A 19,550-nucleotide genomic window follows, 5' to 3' on the forward strand; every position below is an offset into this window, starting at 1 on the left:
TATATATATATATATATATATATATATATATATATATATATATATATATATATATATATATATATATATATATATATATATATATATATATATATATATATATATATATATATATATATATATAATATATAATAAATATATATATATATATATATAATATATAATAAATATATATATATATATTTATATATATATATATATATATATATATATATATATATATATATATATATATATAATAAAATCCCGAAATATCACTTAGCTCAAGATAAAGGGGCGCATCTCACAAATCCATTATGATTAACCAAAATAGTTATTTGGTTTTATTAGAATTCCAAAACACCGGCAAACCAAAAAAACATCCAATTCTTTAGAGTATATTTGCAAGATGAACTAAAATGTTACCCCCTTTTGCTTACTGTGAGCATATTAGAAGTTGGATTTACAGTTGTGAGCCATTTTAGAATACAGGCAATAAAAGATGATTAATTTATAAGCATTGATAACTGGTTTCTGGAACGCGTCCAAGATTATCAAAAGCACAATCAATACAAAAACAAGCGTTATGCACAATAAAGGCCTCTTGACAGCATTTTATTTTTGATTTTGCATACAATTTGCCCTCTTTTGGCTTTTTAAAAACTTTACCCCCCCCCGAAATTCTAACAAACTAACCTATCATGAAGGCCATCCAGCCATACAATTGGGAGACCCCCTGTTTTAAGTACATACTAAATTGAAAAGAAGAACGCAGGTTTACTGGGCAGATCGCTTCCAGCCAATAGTAGACTCTTCTGGCAGGATTTCTAAGTCGCCAGGTGGCGCGCTCGGGCTAGGAGACAATACAGGAGTGTACCTGAAAATTATATAATAGTTAAAGTTCGTGTCTAATTGAATCCTACCAGAAGATATCCCCCACCCATGGGTTCAAGACCAGCGTTGCCAACGTGGTATAATTGTACTACTTTTGGTGCAACTTAACAGTTCCTGGTACAAAACCGCACACTCAAAAATTTCATGACACAAAGGTCCTGTTGTTTTTCTCTTGTCTTTCTATGTTTATTATGGAAAGAAAGTGTGTTCTTAGAAATCATTTGCAATCAATTACGACAGTTTTCAAATAAGATTTTCCAATTTTAAAACTTCCCACTAGTTCGAATTTGCAATTAAAGTAGACGCAATTAAAGTCACCTTCAATAAGAATCACAACAAGTGTAAATTCATTCTAAAATTACATTTTGAAAGATGAAAAGTATTTTAAGTAGACTTTTTACATAATTCCAGTCCATTTTCGTTTCATTTAACTTCTAACTCCAATAGCCTTATTAATATTTACCATTTCTAACACTAAGTCTCGTTCGATTTTCTTGATTAGTCAACTAATAAGTATAAAAATTGCCGTTTTCTTTGCAATTTTCAGTTAATTGTGAAAGTCTTGTTTTCTACAAACGGATTCTTAGTAACTAATAGACTTCGTAATAGTCTTATTAACCCATCCAACGAAGTTCCAGTTTCCCCCAACGACATCCTCCCACCTCAATCGGGAGTGACCTTTATTTCGTTTGTGCTTCAAGCACAAATTGGGTCCCCACAGTCATTATACCTAACTAAAAGAATGTAAATACATGTGTAAATATCCACCGTAAATTGTATAAATACCACTACTGCTACTAATAACAACTCACGGCAGCCCTAGCCCCTGAGGCCAAAATAGGCACGCTCCTCCTCCGTCCAGTCTCTTAACCAATTCAAAAAGTAGAAATTTCCCTTAAAGACATCCTCCCATCTCATTGGAGGGACAACCTTCTTTTCGTTTGTGCTTTAAGCACAAACTGGGCTCCAAAATTCATTATACCTAACTTAAAGAATGTAAATAAATTTTTATGTAATTTTTTTTAAATTCTTATTCTATATTGCTTTATTATTATTTTATGCGTTATTTGTACTGTTTTTTTTTTTTAATAACTGAACATAGTTATAATTCTTATTGCTATTTAGTACAACTACTACTACTAATATCGCACCGCAGCACCAAGCCACCTGAGGCCAACACAGCTACGTACGCTCCTCCTTCATCCCAATCTATTCAAAGCCTCCCTCTTTACACCCTCCCGGGAAGTTTCCATTTCCTTTAAATCTTTCTTTATGACATCCTTCCATTCCAGACGAGGAAGACCTGCTTTCCGTCTAGCTCTACACGGTTGGCCGAAAAGAACAATCTTCGGCAATCTGTCATCCTTCATCCGCAGAACGTGGCCTGTTTAGTACTGCACTGAAAAAATTAATAAATTTAACGGTAGAAGAGAGTCATACGCAGAAATTATAAGCTGAGCTGGAACAAGCAGGTTTAGTGAACCACAAAAATAACTTTGTCGGCCCAGAAACCGGCACCTCAACCCAAAAAGAATAGAGAATGTGGGGTTCGGCAAAGTGAAGGAACAAGGGACATCGAGGTACATCCCACCGTCATTTACATTCAGACTTAGTAGAGTACATGTGGCGGGTAGCAGTAAAGGCAGAAGGCTGAGTTCAGTTTAACGCGATTCTTGAGGACATTTCTTGAGGACCTGGGAGCATATTTCCAAGTTGTAGTTTTCACAATTTTCCTAATAAAATATTCTGTTTTCATCATATTTAGTTGTTTTTTTATTAGCATTAACCAAACTTCACCTCTCGAGTGTGTTTTATATAATAGATAATTACCAAATTTTTTCAAGAAAGATATTTTCAACAAAATTGCCCAAATGAAGAGGGGTGGGGCAAAAAAAATCTAGGGGCCAAATGCACCACGACAGTTCGGAATAATAATTTTTTTTATAATTTCTGGGAAAGCAGGACATAGGGAATTGAGTCCGTTTATTAGACTTCCCACGACCCTTGGAAAAAAAGCTACACACGCTGCTCTGCAGCTTAAAGGCGATTTTTGCTAAAAAGAAAGAAACTATAAGGAACATAGGTTTGTCATTAAATGCAAACCATGGCCTCCTTTTTTATATTAAAATTATAAGGTCCATTTGCTAATATCGTAATAGCCTATATATCTTGCCATGGCCTACATGAAGGATTTAAAAGTTACAACTTTAAAAAACATTTAACAACGCTGCCCGGATTCTTTAAGTTGCAAAGCAACTACAGGCTTTAGCATTAAAGCGTCAAAAAGGTTGCTCATCTGGCTGACACGGATGAAATCCACAATAGACACGAACAAATTTTTACCCACAATATTCGTCAACTTTAATGAGACTTACGATACAATAGCACAAAAATGAAATGATGAGAATTTGATTTATAAACTATTACTACTACTAATAGCTCACTGCAGCACCAAGCCGCCTGAGGCCAACATAGCTACGCACGCTCATTCTCCAACCTAATCTATTCAAGGCCTCCCTCTTTACACCCTCCCAGGAAGTTCCCATCTCCTTTAAATATTTATTTATGACATCCTCCGAACCCAGACGAGGACGGCCTGCCTTCCGTGTAGCCCCAGACGATTGGCCAAACAGGACAATTTACGGCAATCTGTCATCCTTCATCCGCAGAACGTGGCCTAGCCATCTCAACCTTTCTTTCATTATAGCCCTAGACTAAACAACACAGCTTGATTTATAAAACCCAATATTAATTTGTTCTCAAGTAATTTTTTTAAAAGTCTTTGTATATATTGCAAGATTCGGCATACAAATACTGAAACTACTGTTACAATCAGTTCTAATTAACTAAAGAAATAACATAAAAAGAAATAAATATATAAATGTATATAAATACTGTTTTTTTACAATTTACTGCAGTTAAAATGTCTTTAGTAGCTCCTTGGATTCAAGGCATTTAACTATTACGATATACACTTAGAGCTTAACATCAGATTTAGAAATTAAAACTATTCGGGAATTCATCTCGTATTTGTGTTGCTAGAGCAACACTTGGTCTTGTCGGGTGTTTTTTTTTTTTGTTTTGTTTTTTCCTAGCACCTAGATTTTGCCTTTTTAATTTCTTTTTAATTTTAAACGTTCGACTTAATGTTCTGATTTGATTTTTTTTTTTTCTTAACTTTTACTGACATATAAAGCAAATTGGGCTCTATAGAGCTTGTGATAGTCTTTTGAAAATAAATATTATCTTATCTTATTACAAAAAAACAATTTCTAATAATAATTACTTTAGTAAGTTATTAAATTTGAACATAGAGGATAATTTCTGGGTTTCTTTTACATTCATGCCCGAGAATGAGAACATATATTGCTATTAGGGAGGGGGAAGATGCAAACTCCAGATCTTGCTTTGCCCGAATTTCGTTGGCCCATCTTCAACAGTTTCAACCATATGCTATTTTTATGATTGTCTCCAATCACGTCACAACACCGTTTTTGCACTATAGCCTCTTGTGGGACTTACAATTGATGCATGGTTTAAGTAGCAAAAAAAAACGACAAAAAAATTGGCAGGTTGCCATAATACGCATCTGTAACATCTCAGTAACGATTTAGAGCATTAAGTTGACATTTATGGAAGACCTGCAGGAGGTGCAACAACTGGGGGAGGGGCATAGATAGATTAAGACGATGTGATATATTTCAAAACAACTTAAAATTGCTAAATGTTGCAAACTGTGTGTTTTTTTTCCTGTTTTAACATTTGAAAAAAAAGCTGTTTTGACATCTAATGAGGTTTAGAGTCTCATTATTTTTTATGGTTTACGTTTTATTTATTTATTCATCCAACAGCTTGTAAGCATAACATACAAAATGAAAATCAAAAAGTGGTAGCTGCTGAAATATTTAACAAAAATCAATGGTAGACTTATGGTTGACAATATACATCACTGTAAAAAGAGGTGCTTGCTAAAGAACGGGTTAAAACTAAGAACAGTACAAGCAGTCTATCAGGTAACAAAAGACATCTCACCTATTTTGGATTTGTTTAATTTATTTTACGATCTAATTTTTTTAAAGGTTACATTATTTTCCACATCCTACACATTGTCACCCACTTTGTAAAAATTGCCTACCACCTAATTGGGCTTAATTCTACTCTCTATTGGAGATTTGCTAGTTCAGCCCACTTTATTGGTTTAAGTTTGACCCCTCAAAAATCTGTGGGCAAGAAAACGACAATTCTATTTTAGGTTCGTTAATACCTACCCACGAATAGATCCATTGAGAGAGATTGAAGACATATCTAAATCTTCATAGCGAGGTGGGAGGTCCGGGTTTTCTGGAGGAGGTGGAACGAATGAGCCTCCAAGTTCTGAAGCAATCCTTTCCTGTACTGCCAATGCACTTAACTTGTCATTTGCGTCATCAATTACGCTTCTACATATAGATCCACCTAAAAGTGTACCAATAAAAATAATTAATACGTAACTCATTAGGAACTGGCTTACGACAAAACAAGAAAAACCTGAGACAAACAAGAAAAAACCCAAAATTAAACAGGAATTTTCAGTTTTTGACATAACTTTAAAGTCGGAGATTCTTCACAGAAAACTCTCCAGTACAGCTTCTGCGCGCCTATCCCTTCACCACCGTCTTATCCGTTTTTTTTATTTTGTTTGTGTATTTGTTTTTCTCTTTGTGTATTTTTTTATATTTAATTTTACTCCACCATATTTACTTTATGCATCATGTGGGCGAAAAATAAAATAAATAATAAATAAAAATCAAATAACGTCAAAAGATACAAAAAAAGAATATATTACAACAAGAGGCATGTATTATTATTCAAACCTCAAGGAGAAATGTAAAAGTATATCGAACGACACGACTCGGTGCTTTTCTATCGACAGTTTTTTAATTCAGGGACAACAGAAGTTATCCTAAACAAATATGTTTCCTAGGTACACGTTTACACATAGATACACGTCGAAAAAAAACGTGTTTCAAAGAAACCTCTTTACTTACGAAGCACGTAAGCGAGCTGACGTAGCCGAGTGGCTAGCGCGCTGGATTTGAGGACAGAGGACGAAAGCATAGGGGTTCGAGTCCTAGTGATGTTTTTTATTTGTCTTGAACGGGGTCAGCGGCATGACTCCGTATATGACCCAACTCTAAATGGGTACCTGGAGAAATCTGTATATATATATATATATATATATATATATATATATATATATATATATATATATATATATATATATATATATATATATATATATATATATATATATATATATATATGTATAAATTGATAAAATTGTAACTTCATTCTTATCAGTTTTAGCAACATCTAATGTTTATTTATATGCGATTTAGGTGATACCCGACTTTACCCAATTTTTGGCAATTTTATATTTGAATTTTTAAATTCGTCCATTTATTTTTGCCATTTCGTTTTTTACGAAGGCAGAAAACTTCTCGATGTAAATATTTTAAAAGTTAGGAATGTTGAAAATGAAGGGATTGAGGTGATAAGTGTACACGCTCAATATTATGCTTACATCACGTATTATGCTCATAAAGAACAAAAATCAGAGGAAAAATAACAGAAATCTGAAGATTTTAGGGGTAATGTGGGCTCAAAGCCCTCCATTACCCCCTACGGTGTAGGTTTGGCGGAGTTACAAGAAAAAAAAGCAATAATTACTTATAGCAATATATATATATACAAAAAATAAAACCTGAGTAAGTCAACTCATGCAAATCTTCTGAAATATTTTCAGGCAATGTTTCTGCAATTTGAATTTGAGCTTCAGACAAAATCACCAGTCTTTTTGCAAAAATTCTCGTCGCTTTTCCTCGGCTGATAAGTGAGTTCCTTACATGTTTGATTTTCATTTTCTCCTTCTCTTTGATTTTTTTTTTTACTGAAAAAAAAAGAGAAGACAATGGGTAGAATGTTTTCAATAAGACAACAGAAAATAACAAAAAAAAAAATTTCTTCGCTTATAATAATAAAAAATGTGGATATTTCGGATTCATGCTAGAAGCCTTTATCAACAGAAAAAAAAAGAAACGCAATACAACTAAAAATTATAATAATATAAATATTACCGTGAATGTGAGAAATTGGTGAATGTTGATATTCTCCGGCCTTTTTTTCTCCTTGGATTTAGTCAGCGTTACAAGTCAACTTTTTCAGCTTTATGCAAGGCCTGATGGTGATAGGTTACGTTGGGCTAGATTATGTTGTTAACCCATTTTTGAGATTTATAACCTAATTTAATCTAACCTAACTTTAACTTTTATCATCACAGCTTGCGCAATACTGAAAAAGCTGATTCGCAAAGCTAATTGAATCTAAGTAGAAAAAAGGGAATTTTGGATATTCACCAGAGAATTTCGACATTAACCAGATTTCGGACATTCAGAGAAACATAAACACAACAGAAAGAAAAGTGAAAAACACTAAACTATACAAAACAGAGATTGCATCTCAGTAACATCCTGCAGGACAATTCCATTTTTTATCCTGCATCGACATCCTGCAGGACAAATTTTGACGACATCCTGCAGGACAATTCCATTTTTTATCCTGCATCGATATCCTGCAGGACAAATTTTGACGACATCCTGCAGGACAATTCCATTGTACAAGGTAATAATAAGGGACAAAGCAGTGTATCCGTCTTGTATCTAATAACACCCAGTAGGACAGTTCAATTTTACTTTGTATTACAATGCGCAAGGCAGCAATCCAGGAAAAACAGGATGTCGTCTGATCATGGAATATTTTAAGGCCGTGATTAAGTGAACTTGAAAACATCGAGCTTCAGAATTGAAGTAAGGTTACCCTTCTGTCTTTTAATTCTCTAGAGATCGTCGATTGTCAAAACTTCAAATAGCACCAATTATCAAGTCTTGTCAAAGGTTTTGATTGACAGCTTCCTTTGGTGAGATGCTTCAGCCGAGAAATAATAATATATTTGACAGTGTCTTGCAAAGCTTGGTTACCGACCAAGGGAGATTAGAAAATGAGCAAAAGAGCACTATCATTCTCAAGTACAAAATGCCCATGTATATGCAACTGTGACGGCATGCATAGAATGCATTTTAAAATTTATTGTTTTTTCCACTTTATTTCCTAGGGATAGGCTATTTAAAATACCTCATTTCATTAATTCGAAACTAAACAGCGAACTTAGTTGAAAGCTTTCTTCGAGGATTCTTAGAAAACCAAAGTTTTCTTACAAATTAAATTAAAAAAAAAATAAAACTGAAAGTAAGGAGTGACATTAAAACTTAAGACGAACAGAAATTACTTCGTATATGAAAGGGACTGCTTCCTCATGAACGCCCCGCTCTTTACGCTGAAGTTTTTTACTGTTTTAAAAAATAGAGTTAAGAGGAAGAGTCAGACTTTAGCGTGAAGACCGGGGCATTGATGAGGAGACAGCCGCTTTCATATATGAAGTAATTTCTGTTCGTTTTATGTTTTAATGTCACTCCTTACTTTCAGTTAAAAACACTTGTTTTTATTTAATTTAATTTCTTAACGTTTTTTAATCAATGCATGTTTTGATTTATGCTCTCCACAGATGAATAATTAAAACGAAATTTGGGCATTTATTTTTTTGGCTAAATGGGTTTCTCATAGTTTTGACCAAACGATTTTGAGAAAAAAATAGGAGCGAGGAAGGAGGTATAGTTGCTCTCCGATTATTTGGTTACCTGAAAAGGCAACTAGAACTTTTAATTTCTTACGAATTTTTTTATTAGTAAAATTATTAGTAAAAATAAATTTTACTAGTTAAAGACATACGTAACTTACAAATTAGCTTACGTAAGGAACTTCTGTATTCTCACATTTTTATTACATATATGAGGGGGGCTCACCCCCTCAACAGTACCTCCCTCTTCACACTAGAGCTTAAATTTTGTCCCGATTTCTTAAGAATGACCCCTGAATTTCAAAAGCCGTAGAATAAATAGTTGAAATTCTAAAAATACTTTAGCGTAGAGAGCGAGGTATTAGGAGGAGGTGAGCCCCTCATATGCGTAATAATTTCTGTTCCTTTTAAGTTTTAATGTTGCTCCTCACTTTCAGTTGAAAAAACTTTGTCATATTTATTTTTTCACTGTTTTTTTTTTTAATAATAGTAGGAAATCCTGCGCTCCCTTCATGGAAATTTTCTTCCTCCATGAAAAGTTTCCCCAGCATATCTCTCTCTTCTCAACCCTGCCCCAGACCAAATGAAAACGCCCCTGAAGACGTCTGTACACTTATAAGGATTTAGTTATAAGGATTTCCGACTACGCTGAATAAAATGGCTATTTCAGAATTTTGATCCGGTTACTTTGGAAAAATAATTAGCGTGGGACGGGGGCCTAGGTGCCCTCCGAGATTTTGGTCACTTAAAAAAGGCACTAGAACTTTTCATTTCCGTTAGAATGAGCCCTTTTGCAGCATTCTAGGGCCACTGGGTTGATACGATCACCCCTGAAAAAAAAAAACAACAAATAAACACGCATCTGTGATCTGCCTTCTGACAAAAAATACAAAATTCCACATTTTTGCAGATAGGAGCTTGAAATTTCTACAGTAGTGTTCTATGACTTTTAGGCAGATCACGGATGCGTGTTTATTTGTTTTTTTTTGTTTTGTTTTTTTTTCCAGGGGTGATCGTATCCACCAAATTGTCCTAGAATGTTGCGAGAGGGCTCATTCAAACGGAAATAAAAAGTTCTAGTGCCCTTTTTAAGCGACGAAAAAAATTGGAGGGCACCTAGGCCCCCTCCCACGCTAATTATTTTCCCAAAGTCAACGGATCAAAATTCTGAGATAGCCATTTTATTCAACGTAGTCGAAAAACCTTATAACTATGTCTTTTTAGACGACTTACTCCTCCATAGTCTCCGTGGGAGGGGTTACAAGTTAAAAACTTTGACCAGTGCTTACATATAGTAATGGTTATTGGGAAGTGTACAGGTGTTTTCAGGAGAATTTTTTGGTCGGGGAGAGGGGTCGAAAAGAGGGGGATATACTGGGGGAACTTTCCATCGAGGACTTGGTCATGGGGGAAGAAAATTTCCATGAAGGGAGCGCAGGATTTACTAACATTATTAAAAAAAAACAATGAAAAAATATATATGAAAAAGTTTTTTTTCAGCTGGAAGTAAGGAGCAGCATCAAAACTTAAAACGAACAGAAATCATTACCCATATGAGGGGCTCACCTCCTCCTAATACCTCGCTCTTTACGCTAAAGTATTTTTAGTAATGTCAACTATTTATTCTACGGCTTTTGTGATTCAGGGGTCATTCTTAATTAATTGGGCCCAAATTTAAGATTTAGTGTAAAGAGAGAGGTACTGACGACGGGGTAAACCCTCTCATATGTGTAATAAAAATATGAGAATAAAAAATTCTTCACGTAAGCTAGTTTATAAGTTACGTATATCTTTTACTTATAAAACCATTCGTAATAAATTAAATTTCTAGTTGCCTTTTTTTATTAACCAAAAAATTGGAGGGCAACTAGGCTTCCTCCCCCGCTCTTTTTTCCCAAAATCATTCGATCAAAATTATGAGTAAGCCATTCAGCAAAAAAAAAAAAAAAAAAAAAAAAAAATTCAAATTTTGTTTCAATTATTACTCTGCGGAGAGCCAAAATCAAAACATGCATTTATTCAAAAACATTCAGAAATTAAATAAAAAAACAAGTTTTTTCAACTGAAAGTAAGGAGCGACATTAAAACTTAAAACGGACACAAATTACTTCGTATATAAAAGGGGCTGCTTCCTCATCAACGCCCCGCTCTTTACGCTAAAGTTTTTTACTGTTTTAAAAAGAAGAGTTGGGAGAAAGAGTCAAACTTTAGCGTAAGAGCGGGGCGTTGATGAAGAAGCAGCCCCTTTTATATACGAAGTAATTTCTGTTCGTTTTAAGTTTTAATGTCGCTCCTTACTTTCAGTTGAAAAAACTTGTTTTTTTATTTAATATATTTAAAATCAGCATTAAAATGCGATTCTTTTGATGTAGCTATTGGTACCAAAATTCCATTTTTTAGAGTTTCGGTTACTATTGAGCCGGGTCGCTCTTTACTACAGTTCGTTACTACGAACTGTTTGATAAAGTTGGAGGACAAGCAATATAAACAAAGGTATTTTATTTCAAATGACAATACAATTAAGTATGTAACTACAAAGAAGGATAGAATGTAAGGAAAATGAATTTTCCTGTTACCGGTACTAGACGATTAATCTTATAAGTACGGCTCTTGTATTGGAACCCCCTGTGGAACTTTGGGATCAAAGCATCAATGAAGAATCCTTTCAGCTTGGGAAAAATCTTTTCGGTCCAAAAGCCTGGATTGCGGTCTATCTTTTCAATGTAGAAGTCTTTCTGGGTAAAAATCATGAAAAAGCAAGTATATAGCTGAGCACATTCAAGCTGACTGATTGTACTTGGTAAAAGTAGTCGTGGCCTCGTTTGGGGTTGACTAGTCCATTCTTTCCAACTTCCATGCAATAGTCCGCCTTAGACTCTTTTCGGTTCTTTATCCACTAGCCTATCCCCAAATTTCTCGCAGTTTCGCAGTTCCATACCTCGCTTTGATTTAATTTTCCCCATGATTTCGGCTTTGTGTGCATAACTTTCCTGAAGGCTCCTGACTATTTCTCATTTCTATGTTTCTTCATTGCATTGAAATAATTTATGAAAATTTCACACTATTAACAAGCAGCTGATTATTCCAGCTTGTCATTTTCGTCTCTAGGGGTTATTATCGGCGATCTGAAACGATTCTTTATGGCAACCGACTTGTAAAAATTTCAGGTAGCTGAAAATATTCTAAGGGACTGTTAGAAAACAGGAAAATACATCAAAAAATGGTTCCAATCATCTTATAGGTTATTGTCTTCTGCACATGATAGTACCAATTTTGTTCCAAAAGCAATATCCTTCATAGAGTACACTTGTGAAAAATCCCTAGACATTTTCTAAGATTTCTAAGCAATTAGAGGAAATAGAACAAAATCCTTTCAAACATTTTGTAGCATCTTCAAGAAGCTATGGCCTGATATTAAAAGCGTTATCTTCCGCCAATGAATACTTGAGTACTTTTTAAATATAAATTTTCAATTTTAACATGGGATTTTCGAGTTCCATCAGTTCACTTAATCACCCCCTTAACGACGTTCAGTTGGTTAAAGATTAGTTGCTTAAAGCGTCTGCCTAGTAAGCAGGAGATCATGGGTTCGAATCCTATTGGTGCCTTTTTTTATATATAGGACAAAGAGATTGAAATACATAGAATATATTTTTAATCCAAGATTTTAAGTAATCTCGTTCCAAGAGATAATTGAAATTTTGATACCACAATACACAAGGCAACAACAGGGTACAAAACAGGATGTCTGCATGGTAGTAAACTCTAGAAAAATTATTTAAAATCATCCTTCAAGATGACTTTGTTGATTATAAGTATGCTGAATTAAATTGTTATTATTAAACAATATTAAACTAAAATATTAATTATTAATAAATATCAACTAATTAAAACAACAAATTAATTATTAGCAAAAATATTTAAATAATTGAAATATTAAATTATTAAAATTGGAACCATTAAAAATCATCGCTTTCTGTTGATAATGCGTTTCCGGCAATTTCTCATCGGTGCCAGTTCAGTAGGTCATACCAGGAAGAACGAATTAGAACCAATTTTGCAAAACTAACTTGTTTAATAATTCATTCTTGACATTTTTTAATCATACCAATCATAAAATACCCTAGGGCTAAGAGGTAGAAGACAGCAAGTTTGCGATATTTCTATGAAAATGACGACAGCTGTTTTGGAATTAACGATTCTGATTAGTTACTAAAACTACAAAAAACCCATTGCAACCGCAATCCAGAGCAAGTTTTACTCAAGGGGTGGCAAAATAAAAGAACTGTCTTGGGAGAGGGGTTACAAAAACAGCACAGAACATTCTGTCATTTATATTTATATAACCTTCCTCCAGGCTTTATTTTAGTAATATAGCAACGAATCTTCTAGTCAAAGTAAGCTTAAGCCATAAATGTCATCACCGTGTATAATAAACTATGTCTCTGATAAATTTCGTGGAGCATTGGATGTGCTCGAACCACTTGGTCGGACTATTTCTTGTATATTAATCGTTAGACAATTTATATGTCTTATTTTCCACTTCATTTTGTTTATTATTTACCTGGTTAAAACACAGGTAGTACTTGTTGCGAAAAGTATCAGTGCTTGTCACATTGAGATGGAGGAGAAGCGTGCGTGCCTGTTGGCCTTAGGCTGGTTGATGCTGCGGTGAGTTGATAGTAGTAGTATAGATGCAACATTCCATATTTTGTTTCTATTTTAGTTATTAATATCTTTAATTCTCAGTCTTTTTTTTTTAATTCCAGTTACATCTTCTAATATTTTATTTACAGTGTTTTTACTGAGTTTTTCTGTAATTGATTTGATTGACTTTTGTGATTCTGACTAATTACAGATATACTTTTTTCAGCTGGTTTCTTCGCATCAAAGACGAATAATGTGTTATGCTTCATGTGTTTTGTTCGCTGAAGTCGACATTCCAGATTGAAGTTCGGTGAAGTCGATTAATTATAGATTGAATTTTTTTTTTCAGCTGGTTTCTTCGCATCAAAGATGAACAATGTGTTATGTTTCGTGTGTTTTGTTCGGTGAAGTCGACATTCCAGATTGAAGTTCGGTGAAGTCGATTAATTACACATTGATATTTTTTTCAGCTGGTTTCTTCGCATCAAAGGTCAACAATGTGTTATGTTTCATGTGTTTTGTTCGGTGAAGTCGACATTCCAGATTGAAGTTCGGTGAAGTCGATTAATTACAGATTGATATTTTTTTTCAGCTGGTTTCTTCGCATCAAAGATGAACAATGTGTTATGTTTCGTGTGTTTTGTTCGGTGAAGTCGACATTCCAGATTGAAGTTCGGTGAAGTCGATTAATTACACATTGATATTTTTTCAGCTGGTTTCTTCGCATCAAAGGTAAACAATGTGTTATGTTTTATGTGTTTTGTTCGGTGAAGTCGACATTCCAGATTGAAGTTCGGTGAAGTCGATTAATTACAGAATGATATTTTTTTTCAGCTGGTTTCTTCGCATCAAAAATGAACAATGTGTTATGTTTCATGTGTTTTGTTCGGTGAAGTCGACATTCCAGATTGAAGTTCGGTGAAGTCGATTAATTACAGATTGATATTTTTTTTCAGCTGGTTTCTTCGCATCAAAGATGAACAATGTGTTATGTTTCGTGTGTTTTGTTCGGTGAAGTCGACATTCCAGATTGAAGTTCGGTGAAGTCGATTAATTACACATTGATATTTTTTCAGCTGGTTTCTTCGCATCAAAGGTAAACAATGTGTTATGTTTCATGTGTTTTGTTCGGTATAGTCGACATTCCAGATTGAAGTTCGGTGAAGTCGATTAATTACAGAATGATATTTTTTTCAGCTGGTTTCTTCGCATAAAAAATGAACAAAGTGTTATGTTTCATGTGTTTTGTTCGGTGAAGTCGACATTCACCGGTGAATGTCCAAAATTCCCTTTTCTCTTCTTGGATTCAATTAGCTCTGCGAGTCAGCCTTTTCGGTCTTGTAAAAGCTATGATGGTAAAAGTCAGAGGTAAGTTAGATTACGTTAGTTTAGGTTGGGTTAGATTAGAATAGGTTAAATTTGGTTATAAATATCAGAAATGGGATAAAAACCTAAGCTAACCTAACCTAACCTGTCATCATCAAACCTTGTATTAAACAAAAAAAATTGATTGGCAACGGTGACTAAATCCAAGGGAAAAAAAGGTGATATTTCAGACATTCACCAATTTCGGGCATTCACGGTAACATGTATACGAAATGTTTATATAACTATTTTCACTTACTAAAAGCAAAAAAAAATTATCGATAAATATAATTTTATGCACAAAAACCTACAGGGTTTTCACACGCAATACTCTTTGTGATAAAACATTAGAATTAGCCTACTAATCTTCAGCTAATTCCACCGAAACACTTTTTTTAAATGAGAGGGAGGGGCTTGCCAAATATTCGACCAAAGAGTGCAATATTTGAAAAATTATCCCTTTTGTAAAGAAAAATGTCATATTTCCAGAGATTACAAAAAATTACTCTTTCTGAGTATTAATACAATAGATGGCACTACATTATTTGTAACAAACATTGTTCCCTTATGTATTCGTTTACTAACACTCTACAACCACATATGAATGTCCTGTGGTGGCGCAGTGCAGGGCCGACGCAGGGACCTTAGTAGTCAAGAAGCGTCGTTAATCTGATACAATACCACATATGAAAGGACTCAGCCATAGAGCAAGCATCCGATCATTCCCGGTAAAAGAATTTTCAAGGAGGGGGAAGGAGGAAGGAAATTCAATAAAATGCATTTTAACCCAAAACCTTTGAGGAGTCCTTAGTAGTAACCTTAGGGAAGGATTACCTCCTTTCTTGAAGAAAAATTTTTCCCCAGCAAAATAATATAGTCCCTATCAAATTTTGTATCAACCGGAAGATAAATTCAGCATCTGTCTCTTCCCGATTTTCCAAAAAAAGTAAAGAAAAATTTTTCCCCAGCAAAATAATATAGTCCCTATCAAATTTTGTATCAACCGGAAGATAAATTCAGCATCTGTCTCTTCCCGATTTTCCAAAAAAAGTAAAGAAAACTTTTTCCCCAGCAAAATAATATAGTCCCTATCAAATTTTGTATCAACCGGCAGATAAATTCAGCATCTGTCTCTTCCCGATTTTCCAAAAAAAGTAAAGAAAAATTTTTCCCCAGCAAAATAATATAGTTCCTATCAAATTTTGTATCAACCGGAAGATAAATTCAGCATCTGTCTCTTCCCGATTTTCCAAAAAAAGTAAAGAAAAATTTTTCCCCAGCAAAATAATATAGTCCCTATCAAATTTTGTATCAACCGGAAGATAAATTCAGCATCTGTCTCTTCCCGATTTTCCAAAAAAAGTAAAGAAAATTTTTTGCGTCCATGTCTATAAAGACTAGAAACAGGTGTCAAGGTCTTCTTCAATGACTTATTGCAACCCCCCCCCCCTTCTGAAGACAAAAGTTACTAGGCCGAAAAAGAAAATGATGGCTAAGGTTTGATTTTTATAGAAAAAAAACTAATTCTTTTCTGTTTCCAAGACCAGAAATACTAATGCCTCAAAATTTACAACAGTAGGCAATGGATTATCGTGTTCTAAATTAAATTACACGGACAAGGAACTGCTTCTACTAATATTAAACAAAAAAAAACATTTTTTTTTTAACTGAAAGTAAAGAGCGACATTAAAACTTAAAACGGACAGAAAGTATTCCGTATATGAAAGAGGATATCCCCTTCTCAATGACTAGCTCTTTGCGCAAAAGTTTGACTCTTTGTCACAGCTGTACTTTTTAAAACAATAAACAACTTCACCGTAAAGAGCGAGGCGTCCAGGAAGGGACAGCTTCTTTCATATACAGAATGATTCTGTTTCTTTTTAAGTTTTAATGTCGCTCCTTGCTTTCAATTAAAACAAAACTTTTATTTGTTTAATAAAAAAAAGAAGGAGACTTGTCATCATTTCAAGCCGGTTTTATAAACTCCAATAGATTTGTCTCCGCAAAAAAACTTACTGCTAAGATGAACCGAAATAATAATTCCTGAGTCAGCGCAAAAACACAATTACGGCAAATTTTTCTTACGAGACAGTTTTATTTGACATGTCGTTTAGCTTCTGGTAACCTTCGGTACCAAAAAATTCAAGCGTGTCTTGGCCCTGCGAATGAAAAGTTTTGCTAATTTCAAATATAGACCGAAAGATAATTTTTTGTTTTTCTTAGAAAAGGAGGTAGGAGGAACTGTTTCGCATTAAAGCAGCATAAAACAAAACACACATTTGAATTAACCAAAGATTAAAAACCTTTTCATTCGATTCAACTGCTTCCCATTCTTTCTGCTAAAAAAAATGACCCAAAAGTTTCAATATTGGTGATATATCGCATTTTATAACGGCATTACCAAGACGAATTTTAGTAAAGCTCGTAGATAAAAAAAGATCAATTAACCCCTTAAACAGCTCTCTATAAAGAGAGCTATGATGTGATGAGAGATTTAAATTGTAAAGAGAGATAGTAGGATCTTTAAAGATAGATATGACGGCATTACCAAGACGAATTTTGGAAATACTCGTAGATGAAAAAAAAATCAATTAACCCCTTAAACAGCTCTCTATGATGCTCCAGTGAAAAAAGGGGGACAAAACTCTGCTTCCCACGCAGAAAAGTGTTTTTCCTCTAGTTCAAGCAGGGGGGCTGTAATTCTAAATAATTTGCAATTCTCAATAACTGTACTTCTCAATAAAATAAATTTTTTTTTGTGCAATAACTTTATTAAAAAATATTAATCGAAACAATAGTTAGAATACTTGAATCAGCTTTAACTGCTCAACCAGCTTCAATCAATACAATCTTAATATACTCAGTACAATACAATAGTCTATCATACAATCTTGATAAGCTATGCAGAGAGACCAGCAATGTTTTTGTCAATAAATGTACATAGCATTTCTTTCCACGCTCCGGAAGCTGAAAGGCAGCTTTCACATTTTGTTCTTTGATGGCAAAGAAGTGAAGCAGACCTTTTGCCGACGATGAACTCTTTAAAGGTTATAAAACCTTTAGAATCCTGATCATAGGCTTTAAATATTTGCATAAGGCAAGGGTTATTGCCATGTATTTTCAAGTAAGAAGCCAAATCTTGAAGTCTAATAACCCCATCCTTTTTATTTGCAATCTTGGCGAAGCTATCTAGGTCTGCCTCCAGGTCTTTTCTATCAAATCCATATTTGGATCTTAAGTTGGCCACTCCTATCAAGCCCGATTCACTTGGCAATTCCAATTTGGTTGCTTTCATCATAAGTTGACAATCTTCAAAGGAATAATCGACAATGGGTACTTCAAGGCATTTGGCCATTTCAGAGCGTACATTAGAGGCAAATATTTTCGGTTCTCTTTTCTCTTCATCTGACGGAACATATGGAGGTAAAAATTCGATTTCAGCATAAGTAACAAACTGGGTCATAGTGTACAATACAGTCTTCCATGCTTCAGGTCCATCCCAAGTCCAAGTTGGAGTGTCAAGCCTATTAGGATACCTAATGCACACAGGTTGTACAGCAACTCCAGGATAAAATGCACCAGGCTTGAAAGTGATTAGAGATTTCCCGTTTGAACAGGTTCCCTCAGGAAATATCAAAGTCTGTTGCCAGGAATCCTCAGATGTTGCTCGACGCACCATCTCTTGAATCGTTTTTAATCGAGAATTGGGATCTTCTCTATCCACATATATTGGCTGAGTAAAATTGACCAATTTTCCAAAAAACGGCAATTTCTTCACTTCTTCTTTTGCAACAATGGAAGGTGACCCTAGGAAGAAAACTACAAGCGAATCATAAACCGACGAATGTGGTGCCAGTACCAGAATGGGTGCTTCTCTTGCCATCGCTTGTCTCCCTTTTACTCTTACTCTGAAACCAGAACAATAAAAGAGCCCAACCATTATTTTAGATACAATGGCTCGCAGCGTTCGTCTCCATCCTTGCATAGGCTTTGATTTTAGTTCTTCCTCAGTTGTACCCAAAAGCCCAATAGAAGCAATCGAATAAGATGTAACTAGGCAAGTGGCAACACCAATCACTCTCAGAGGAAGAAGGACAATAGACGAGATACACATCTTAATTTTATCATAGATAGAAAGATTTATTCTATGTCTAAAGGGGTTTGTTTGAAGTTTGACCTGACCTACATCACATTTGCTTCCGTTAACAGTACTGCATGAGGCTGCGGTCTTCAAAAAAGATTTTACGCTCTTGCAAATAGAGGCTGCACTCTTGCAAACAGGACCCAGATTTTTCCAGCATTTTTCCTCTTCGGGTTCTTCTTTACGTGTGTAACTATGGTCTTCGTTCTTTTCTATTTCGACAACAGTTGGATTTGGTTCACTCTCCTTGTTGCCTTCAGAGCTCTGTGCTTCTTCACCTTCTATTGAACATTCAGCTGTTTTGCATTCCATGTATTTTTTAATAGCCCAACAAGCTGATATTCCAGCAACTGAGACTGGAATCCCAATAACAATGGTTTTAAAAATGAACATGTTTTAAGTAAGAGATACTTTATTCAAATGATTGAGATCGTTGGTTCAGTTTTCCTTATATTAAGAAAATGACGTCATGGTGTCCAAGTGTTATGATGTTTATAGAAAAGCATGACGTCATGTTTTCTAAACTGCATTGATGCTTTTATAATTTGGAAAAGATTCCCAATAAATATGACGTCACACAAACGGTGATGATATAGTGCGTGCACTATATCAAAATATACTCGGGATATGTTTAATCAAAAAAGACTAGTTTTTTTTTTATTTGCTCTCCAACTGAAGTAAATTGGAATCAAAATTGACTCTTTAGTCAATGAGCTTTTTCATCATTAAATGCAGGTGTTCAGAAGTACAGTCAGTTACTAGTTAACAAGAATCATCTTCAAGAACCATACGTGAAAAAGGCTCTTATCCAACAAAAGGGGTGCTCTATAGTGACTAAAAAAAAAAAAAAAA

General features: G+C 34.4%; 1 protein-coding gene across 3 annotated transcripts in view; it reads right to left on the bottom strand.

Annotated features, from left to right (window-relative positions):
* Nucleotides 1-310: 310 nt before the first annotated feature.
* Nucleotides 311-19,550, bottom strand: part of LOC136035659 (uncharacterized) — a 47,040-nt gene continuing 27,800 nt past the window's right edge. For all 3 annotated transcript variants that reach the window (XM_065717568.1, XM_065717567.1, XM_065717569.1), the window contains exons 4-6: nt 6,617-6,802; nt 5,142-5,328; nt 311-856 (exon numbers count right to left, since the gene is read on the bottom strand). In XM_065717568.1, the coding sequence (XP_065573640.1) occupies nt 757-856; nt 5,142-5,328; nt 6,617-6,802 (473 nt within the window). In that variant the 3' untranslated portion in view covers nt 311-756. The remainder of the gene's footprint in view (nt 857-5,141; nt 5,329-6,616; nt 6,803-19,550) is intronic.

The sequence above is a fragment of the Artemia franciscana genome, chromosome 14, assembly GCF_032884065.1.
Source record: "Artemia franciscana chromosome 14, ASM3288406v1, whole genome shotgun sequence".
Lineage (NCBI taxonomy): Eukaryota > Metazoa > Arthropoda > Branchiopoda > Anostraca > Artemiidae > Artemia > Artemia franciscana.